Source organism: Dipodomys merriami, unplaced genomic scaffold (assembly GCF_024711535.1).
Source record: "Dipodomys merriami isolate MVZ:Mamm:240054 unplaced genomic scaffold, mDipMer1.0.p SCAF_25, whole genome shotgun sequence".
In the NCBI taxonomy this organism is placed as follows: domain Eukaryota; kingdom Metazoa; phylum Chordata; class Mammalia; order Rodentia; family Heteromyidae; genus Dipodomys; species Dipodomys merriami.
The window spans coordinates 20,578,315-20,588,169 of NW_027203937.1; the positions used below are offsets into that span (position 1 = coordinate 20,578,315).

At 50.3% G+C, this 9,855-nt stretch overlaps 1 protein-coding gene across 1 annotated transcript; it reads left to right on the forward strand.

Annotated features, from left to right (window-relative positions):
• Positions 1 to 5,722: 5,722 nt before the first annotated feature.
• Positions 5,723 to 9,747, forward strand: Smpd1 (sphingomyelin phosphodiesterase 1). The gene is made up of 6 exons (XM_070035186.1): positions 5,723 to 6,205; positions 6,671 to 7,443; positions 7,992 to 8,163; positions 8,386 to 8,462; positions 8,659 to 8,804; positions 8,969 to 9,747. The coding sequence occupies exons 1-6, from the start codon at positions 5,900 to 5,902 to the stop codon at positions 9,376 to 9,378; spliced, it is 1,884 nt and encodes a 627-aa protein (XP_069891287.1). The 5' UTR covers positions 5,723 to 5,899; the 3' UTR covers positions 9,379 to 9,747.
• Positions 9,748 to 9,855: the final 108 nt, after the last annotated feature.

Sequence of the window (9,855 nt, forward strand, 5' to 3'; positions counted from 1 at the left end):
AAAATGGGTACAGAGCTAAAAGGGAACATGGAAGTAGAACAACTTGTTGAGCAAGGAGAGTGAAGTAGAAAGGTTATGTTAAGGGCAGAGGAACAAAGAAGTAAGAAAATGGCACTGAGACTTTGGTGCCATACTCACCATGTGGGAGTTCTAGCTATTTATATTTCTTTTTTAATTATATGTATATGTATGAAAGAGAGAGTGCGGTGTGGCTTAAACTTAGAGCTTTGAGCTCTCCCTTTGCTTTTTTTTTTTTTTTTTTTTTTGCTGGTCCAGAGGCTTGAACTCTCATTCTCTCACTATTTGGTATCAAAATCAGAAGAGATAATAAAGGTAGATTAAGAGGGAAAAATGAGCTGGGCGCTGGTGGCTCAGGCCTGTAATCCTAGCTGAGATCTAAGAATCACCATTCAAAGCCAGTCTGCGCAGGAAAGGCCATGAAATTCTTATCTCCAGAAAACTGGAAGTGACATTATGGCTCAAGTGGTAGGTCACTAATGTTAGTGAAATAAGCTCCCTTCCCATAGCTTAGTCCACTCCTTCCCTTCTCCACAGCTTAGCATGCCCCCTTCCTAGGAAACACCAGGCCCATGTAGTAAAGGCAGTGACTAATCAACTTCCAGCCCCCTCTACCTTGGGATGGCATTTCTCTGGGGCAGCTACCACCATATAAGGCAACAAGAGCCCCTCAGAGTGACCTTCAGGTCTGGGCAGCTGCAGGACCCCTTATCTACTACTTGGATGGCAGCCATAAATCCTAGTCCACCATGATGAAGCCCCTGGCCCACATGTCCACACCAGGGTCTCTGCCTCCTAGCCCCTTCTAGCCCCTCCTAAACCTCCTAGATTATATAGGTCACTCCAGACAATAGTCGGTGCTTCTCATTCCTCCCTTGGGAGGAGTCTTGCCTCCCTTCCCTCCCCGCTTCCCTGGAAATAAACCTTTGTTATCTGTACCTGGATGTCTGTGTAGTTGGCTGGAAAAGTCTAATTAATCTTTTGCTATCAACTAGCCTTGAGCTGAAGAGCTGAGGGACAGTGCCCAGGCCAAGCCCCATGACCAACAACAACGACAACAACAAAATTTAAATTAAAATTAAAGAAAGAAAGAAAAAAAAGAAGACTATCAGAGTCACTATCCTGAAATGAACTGCTGTGAGGTATAACTTTTTCCACTGTAATGCTCGTTTTCAAGACCCTCAAAGACCACCAGAAGCCGACACTGATGTAAAAACAAAAGAGTCTTGATTGCAAGCTCAAGCTTGGTCCTCTGCACACTCGTCACAGCATTTTTATAACAGTGAATAAGCAAGTTTAGGGGCTGTTCAGCTTGGCAATTACATAATTGGTTGGCATTTAGAGAGTGCACCTTGTCTATCTATGATTGACTAGTGCACCAGAACCAAACTGCAGAAGCTATTGAGCACAATACCTTTAGGTTAAGGTACAACAGCTATTTGGCTCTTGTAGGGATGTTGGGGCTGTTGGAACACTTTGTAGTTTTTCCAGGAACATGAGGTTATTCACTGGTCACCCTAAGGTTCCCAGATGGTGGTTAGGTAGCTAATTTTTAAGATGGAGTCACTTTCGTCTCACACCACCATCTTTCTTCTATGATTCCACCATGAAGAGAGTTACAGTCATGTACTGGAGGAGCTGCTTTCTGGAACTTACTGGGTCCTGGGATCTTGGCAGGGTGATGGTTAAAGCACAATGAGCACAGAAATCTTAACCCATTTTGAAATATGTACCTATTCCAAACAAAATAAAGTGCTTCATCTTTAGGATAGAAAGACTAATCAACTCATGACAAATAATATAGTTTTGTCTTGGAAGCACAGTGCCATTCAGTGGATTTGACTATTGTTGACAGGTTAGACACTTGACGGTACTGAAACTATGCTCGCCTTGGGAACATGTTTTTAAGACAAGACAGAGAAGGAGATGGCAGACAGAGGGATTAAAATTAATAAATATTAAATGGTCAGACTTAGGTATTAAAAGTAAAAACCAAAATCCAGCCAGGCACTGGTGACTCAAACCTGTAATCCTAGCTACTCAGGAGGCTGACATCAGAGGATTACGGTTCGAAGCCAGCTCTGGCAGAAAAGTCTCTGTGAGACTCTTACCTCCAATAAACTACTAAAAAAGCCGGAAGTGGCACTGTGGCTGAAGTGGTAGCCTTGAGCACAACAGGCTCAGGAACAGTGCCCAGGTTGGAGCCCCAAGACTAACAAAAACAAAAAACAAAAAAAAACCCCAACAACAAAAACCACCCAAATCAAAGAAAATCTAGCTTCCCACCCCACCATGGTTTTTTTAGATATTAACAAGAATAGGAGACATAAGCTAATTGTTCACACCTGTAATCCTAGTTACTCAAGAGACTGAGATCTGGAGGATCCACTTTCAAAGCCAGCCTAGGCAAAAAAAAAAAAAAAAAAAAAAAAAATCCCTCTAAAATAACCAACAAAAAGTGATTGAACCTTGGCTAAAGTGGTGAGTGCCAGCCAAGCAAGCATACAAGCTGAGCAAGCACAAAACCTGAATTCAAACCCCAGCACTGCCAAGAAAAGGAAGAAAGAAAGAAGAGAGAGAGAGAGAGGGATGGAAGGAGGGAGGGAGGGAGGGAAGGGAGAAGGAAGGAAGGAAGAAAGGAAGGAAGGAAGGAAAGAAGGAAGGAAGGAAGGAAGGAAGGAAGGAAGGAAGGAAGGAAGGAAGGAAGGAAGGAAGAAAAGTTGTTCTCTCATTTGAGAACAACCCCAAAGAGTCATTCCAGCTTCAGAATTCTCATAGGGGCCACGAGACCTCCCTGAGAGATCACATCAACAATGTGATCCTTCTGCCCTATTGTGTTTCTATCAGTCCATCTAAACTCATAAACTGCCAAAGTATAAGGGAAATTATTTGGAATACTAAGAATTTGTTATTCAGAAAACACATCTTCAGATTGCCTTGAATCACTATTGAGAAAAAAAAAACAGGAAAAGAGGAAGATTTATAAGGGCTATTCTAAGTTGATAAGAAACAAAGATAGATAGAGGAGAGATTAGACAGATAAAAGAAAAGAATGTGCCCACAGAAAGGGAATGTCCATTGTAAGGTCTATTAAATAGGTAGGTTTCCTTAGGTAGCCAACGAAGAGAACACCATGCAGTACTCAGGCAGGAAAAGGAGTTTATTTACTGAACTGTGGCCCCTGGTGTGCATGGTGCAGGGGCTTGGCCAAAAGGGGCGACCTACCCCCAGGCCAGGACTTATCTAGGCCAAGAACAGGGAGAGCTGTGGTCAGGTGGGGGAAAGGTGTGACCTCAGGGCCTGGAACCCTCCTAAAGTCATAGATGGGAGGCATGTGGCCAGAGGTGGCCCAGGATGTAACCTAGCAGGAGGGGGGAGGTGTGCCAGTTACCTAGGTAACACAGATACTGGATGGAAATTTAATCAAGAGGTAGGGAGGTGTCAGTAAAGGGCCTGCATGGCCCAGGGCAGTCTATCAATGACCTTTTGACTGTATCTGGAGCTTTGGGGCACAGTGTCATTTTTGAGCTGTTCTGGTCTTCTAGAAACTTGTAGTCCAACCACAGTGATGACCATAGTTCATCGACAGCAGGTGGAATCATCTCCAAGTCCTCAGGTAAAAGGCTGGTTGAAGGTGCTGAACTGACTTCAGGCACAGTTGAGTCAGACATGGAGATGATGTTCCTGCTTCCTCACTGGGATGGATAAAGCAGAAATTCAAGCTGAGCTTGAGAAGCGTGATATATATAACCAGATAGACCTGTATTTGCCATTTTGTATTAGACCGGTATTTGCCATTTTGTACTTTCTTTAACTTGCCTTTCTGCTTCTGTACACATGCTTGCTAAACCTTGAAGAATGCAGCTGCTATTCTACCCACCCTTGAGCCCCCGACACTCCTGGATCTGGAGCTGAAATTAACGACCCTCTGGCAGGGAGTACCTGACAAAGTACCTGACACATTCCAGACCACTTTCCCGGGCCTAGGATCGGAGATAGTTGCTGCCTGGCAACCACTTCCCCCGGGTCAGGGTCAGAGATAGTGGCCATCTGGCAACCACTTCTCCTAAATTACCCTAGAAGTACTGTCTAATTAGTTCAGAGCACAATAGCTCACTAAGGCTGACCAATTATTAGCCCCAGCCCTTTTCCCGCTTTGTACTGTGCCAATCATCCGCTAGAATTATGATTTAAATTTCCCGCGTGGTGTATTGATTCGTTGCCAATACATACTGAGGCCTTACCCCTACCAAAGAACATATAAAAAGTGCTGTAACCCTGTGCTGGGGGACTCTCTCTGCACTCGGACATCAGTGCACAGAGGGGTCCGTGCTCGAGCTCATCAATAAACGACTCATTGCCGCTTGCATTGATCTTTGGTCTCTGGTGGTCTTTTTAGGCGCTTCAAGTCTCTGGGCATTACAAGCTAAAGCCCCAGGGGACAGAGTCAGGAGTTGTAGGTTGCTGACCCACATGCAGGGGTTGGAGCCATCCTGTGGTTGTAAGCATTATGCCCACCTTTGGCCCTCAGCTCCTCCCTGCCCTGGATTTCCCGCCATACAGCTGGGCCCCCCTCTCTCCACCCAGACCCACCTCAACTCCCACCTACCTCACTGCCGAACTCTCAGACCCTGCTGCTACCTAGATAGTGGAGGCTGCTATCCCCTCTCTCCGGGGCAAATATGGCTCCTCTAATAAACCTTGTAATAATCTTTCTCCTGTGCCTGCCTGCCTCGGCGTGGTCCCCTGGCATGGATGTGACAGATCCTATCAGTTGTAATGCGAGGGGGGGTCTCTCCTTTTATATGTGTCAGGTGGCAGAGCTGCATAAATCACTGAGTCTGATGTTCTCTGGAAGTTCATGGACCTAGTTGGTCTCATGATATGGGTTTGGCTGCTTGTGGTTTTCTAAATTTTAATTTGCTAAGTTTACAGATGGTCATATTTTTGTTTGTACCAGTCCGAAGGCTTGAACTCAGGGCCTAGACTCTGTCCCAGCGCTTTTAGCACCCTACCACTTAAGCCACATTTCCGCTTCCGGCTTTTTAGTGTTTAATTGGAGGCAAGAGTTTCACAGATTGTCCTGCCCAGGCTGGCTTTGAACCGTGATCCTCGAATCTCAGCCGCCTGAGTAGCTGGGATTACAGGCAAGCACCACCAGGGCGAGCCATACTCAGACGCTGGTTGTTTATTTGCATACAGAAGATGTAAAGTCATTCTGTTTAAAACCGTACAGCCTGAGTCAAAACAACTGCTGTACAAATGGATTGGGTCAAGGCCACGCCCAGCCTTAGAGCTGTTTTACACAGCGGCCACCCAGAGCTGGCCCGGCCCGTTCTCCTCGAGATAAAACAAAAATAAAATGATTCAAAGGTGCAGCTGCCAGGGACAGAGCGTGGGAAGCGGAGAGCTGGGGCCTGGGCGTCTGGAGCCGCCCACTCGGGGCCAGATCAGGCCCGGGATCTGAACGCAGACCTGGACTCAGGCCACCACCAGATCCCGGCCCGGGCTCGCGCAGAGGACTGCAGCAGCCGGGGCGGCGCCCGGGTCCCCGCAGAGAGCATCCGCCCACACCCCGGGGCAAGCTGGGGGCGGAGCGGGGGCGTGGCCTGTTCAGGGGGCGTGGTGTGGGCGGGACCGGACACGCCCCTCCCTGCACTTGGCATCGACGGGACTCCCCCACCGCCGCCGCCCGCATCAGCTGCTGGGGACCGGAGGAACAGGAAGGGGCGGAGCTGCGCTGAGGCTGGCTGCCTGAGCAGTCAAGCCGTTCCCCGCGAAGGGCCACCGGGTGTCCCCGGAGCCACTGCGGGCCCTGAGGACCAGCCAGGGCCTCTGCCGGTGGGGGTCTGGAGAGCCAGCCCTGCCTAGAAGTCAGGCAATGCCCCGCCACGGACTGTCACCCGGCCAGGGTCACTGCAGGTCCCCCGGGGATCAGGGACTGGAGAGGTCCTCATGGGCCCCTCGTCTGGGACTCTTCTGGCTGGGTCTCGGCCTGGGACTACTGCTGATTCTGCCTGACTCTATGGTTCTCTGGGCCCCTGTCAGAGCTCACCCTATTCCTGCTCAAGGATATCCTGCCAGGCTCAATGGCATAGGGCCTAGTCTCAAGGATGCCTTTGGATGGTGGAACCTCTCCTGCCCAGTCTGCAAAAGCCTATTCACCGCCATCAACTTCGGGCTGAAGGTGAGCACTAAGAGGGAGCTGTGGTGGAGAAGTCCGGGAGAGGGGGGGAAGGGGAGTTTGGGGAGCAGAGGTGATCTGAGGTCAAATCCATCCTTGATGGGTCCCCAAAGGCATGGGTGGTATCTACACATCTTTACTAAGTTTGCTTTCCTTGGGGGACCCCCCCATGCCTACATGCCACCACCATCCCACTATAACCTTTATCAAATAAGGGAACAATGTAGCAATGCCTGAGAAAGTGAGTCAGACATAGGCCTGAAGTGCCTACTGGCCTCTGAGCTAAAGAGGAAGTAATGGCTGGGTGCTGTCCGAGAAACAGATGAGTAGGAGGCACTGAGGTCTCTACGTTGGAGGCACTGAGTCCAGTCCAACTCCAGTTTAGGTATGGAGGCCCCTGGGGTGGTGACTAGGGTTGGCCTTATTCCTTTGCTCTTTGAACTTCTCAGTGGTACCTTCCACCCACAGCAAGAGCCCAATATAGTGCGGCTGGGCTCTGTGGCCACCAAGCTGTGCAAGATACTGAACATAGCACCACCCAATGTGTGCCAGTCAGCTATCCACCTCTTTGAGAACGACATGATAGAGGTGTGGACACGATCCGTGCTGAGTCCATCTGAGGCCTGTGGCCTACTCCTGGGCTCCTCTTGTGGACACTGGGACATTTTCTCATCTTGGAACATCTCCTTGCCGGATGTACCCAAGCCATTCCCCAAGCCACCAGCCCCACCAGCCCCAGGTGCACCTGTCAGCCGTGTCCTCTTCCTCACGGATCTGCACTGGGATCATGACTACCTGGAAGGCACAGACCCTAACTGCCCAGATCCACTGTGCTGCCGCAAGGGCTCTGGCCTGCCACCCACCTCTCAGCCAGGTGCTGGGTACTGGGGCGAGTACAGCAAGTGTGACCTGCCCCTGAGGACCTTGGAGAGCCTACTGCGTGGGCTAGGCCCTGCTGGTCCTTTCGATATGGTGTACTGGACTGGAGATATCCCTGCCCATGATGTCTGGCAACAGTCTCGTCAGGACCAGCTGCGTGCCCTGAACACCATCACAGACCTGGTGAAGAAGTTTTTGGGACCAGTGCCAGTGTACCCTGCTGTGGGCAACCATGAGAGCACACCCGTCAATGGCTTCCCTCCTCCCTTCATAGAGGGCAACCAGTCCTCACGCTGGCTCTATGATGCCATGGCCAAGGCATGGGAGCCCTGGCTCCCTGAGGAAGCACTTCGAACCCTCAGGTATTTAAGATCCATGGCAACCTAGGGAGGGAGATGGGTGAGTGAGAGGGGGAAGGAACTTGGGTCACTTTCTCTGACTTCTCCAATGTGTGTCCTAAGCATACTCCAGTGCCCTTTCTAACCTGACTCCACCTTTCCTTTCTCCCTTATCTCCAGCAGCACCCTCTTTCAGAAGCCAACTACATAACCGATCTCTACGCCCTAGGTTGTCATTGTTTACGTTGTCCCTCTCTAAAATGATTTTTTCCCCTCCTCTTTAGCCAACTTCTCCCAACTTACTCAAGTCAAATCATCTTCCCCTCAAAATGGTCTGTACTTCCTACCTGAGCTCACTTTTGTCTCCACCCTGAACTCCTTGAGCCCTCAGCCCTCTAACCCATTTTTCTATCAAAATACTGACCCTATAATCATGTTGCTTGGTCTTCAGCTAGAAGGTGAGCTCCTGAGGGAGGATCTGATCTTATGCATATCTCTGTCCAGCACAGGGCCAAGCAGGCACAACCAGCATTTCCAATAAGTGTAGACCCCCATTGTTTACTTTGTTTCAGAATCGGGGGGTTCTATGCCCTTTCTCCACGCCCTGGGCTCCGCCTCATCTCTCTCAATATGAATTTCTGTTCCCGGGAGAACTTCTGGCTCTTGATCAACTCTACAGACCCTGCGGGACAGCTCCAGTGGCTAGTGAGGGAACTTCAGGCTGCTGAGGATCGAGGAGACAAAGTGAGGGGCAGTGGTGGGACACTGGTGGAGGTAATGAAGGTTGGGGGAGAAGCAGGCTCTGCTGAGCTAGAGCACCTGTAAGCAGAGAAGCTTAATGTCCTGGTGTCCCTAATATAAATTATTTCCTGAGGAGGATTCACTGTAAAAAAGCCCTTCATCCACTCCCCCTCTTTGGGTAGGGGTCTCTGGATCCCAATAACTACCCTTAACTCTCCCCCCTAGGTACATATAATCGGTCACATTCCCCCAGGGCACTGCCTGAAGAGCTGGAGCTGGAATTATTACCATATTATAGCCAGGTTAGCAGGGAGAAGGAGGAGTGGGAGGTGGTAGGGGTGGGAGTGGGAGAGTCTGTGGGTTGAAATTTCCTCAGCCACCGCTTTGTGTGCTGAAGAGCCCACTTACTGGAGGGAGTTGGAGAAAGAGCACCCTGACTCCCCAGATCTCTCCCTTCCCCTCCTTACAATCTGCTGAGTGCAACTATCTTCTGGGCAGGTATGAGAACACCGTGGCTGCTCAGTTCTTTGGCCACAATCATGTGGATGAGTTTGAGGTCTTCTATGATGAGGAGACTCTGAGCCGGCCGCTGGCTGTAGCCTTTCTGGCACCCAGTGCTACTACCTACATTGGTCTTAATCCTGGTGAGTGGGGTAAAAAAAAAAAAAAAGGAGGAGCTTCCTTTACCCTGGGGATGGTGGAAGAGATGGGGAGAGAGCCCAAGTCCACTTGGGGCAGGCCTGATGTCTAGCCCTCCCTAGAATTACCTTTGCGTCCTTCCCCTCCAGTCAGCCTTCCTTTTTTATAGGTTACCGAGTCTATCAAATTGATGGGAACTACTCCGGAAGTTCTCACGTGGTCCTGGACCACGAGACCTACATCCTGAACCTGACCCAGGCGAATGCACCAGGAGCTACACCACACTGGCAACTTCTCTACAGAGCTCGAGAAACCTACGGGCTGCCCAACACACTGCCTGCTGCCTGGCATGACCTGGTCTACCGAATGCGGGATGATGACCAACTATTCCAGACCTTCTGGTTTCTTTACCACAAAGGCCACCCACCCACAGAGCACTGCGGTGCCCCCTGCCGCCTGGCTACTCTGTGTGCCCAGCTCTCCGCACGAGCTGACAGTCCTGCTCTGTGCCGCCACCTGGTGCCGAATGAGAGCCTCCCGGATGTCCAGGGCTTATGGCGAAGGCCCCTGTTCTGCTAGGGCCAAAGGGATGAGCGTCAGGAGAGTTCACTTCTTAGGAAAGGAACAAAGGCCTGAGTGCTGCTGTGAGTCAGTCTGGCGAGAACACCGCATGGAAGAGCCCATCCTAGGGCCCCAAATATGCTGGGGAACAGGACCTTCTTTCCTGGAGCCGGTTTGGCTGGATTTGGGAGAGGGTTTGGCTGTTCTCCCCGTGCCCAGCACCAAGATTCTCCTGGGATTCTGTCCTCTCACAGCTGTGGAGCTTGAGGGCTAAATGCCCCCGGGCAGCCAGACAGAAGCTGTCCTGTTGCTGCCCAGGCAGAAACCTTGCACTGCTGCTACTTGATCCTGTGAGGTTGATAAAATAAAGAAGGACTTGGTACTGCATATCTCTAGACCTGTCTCGATTTCTTTTCAGGCAGGCTGGGCAAGGGGACCTGTGGACCACAGTCCTTTGGTAAGGTGGGCAATGGTGTAGTACACAAAGAAGAAGTC

Coding starts and splice junctions, on each gene's coding strand:
- Smpd1 (XM_070035186.1), top strand. CDS start 5,900: ATGCCCCGCCACGGACTGTCACCCGGCCAGGGTCACTGCAGGTCCCCC. Junction 6,206..6,670: donor CCATCAACTTCGGGCTGAAG/GTGAGCACTAAG, acceptor TTCCACCCACAG/CAAGAGCCCAATATAGTGCG. Junction 8,164..8,385: donor CTGAGGATCGAGGAGACAAA/GTGAGGGGCAGT, acceptor TCTCCCCCCTAG/GTACATATAATCGGTCACAT.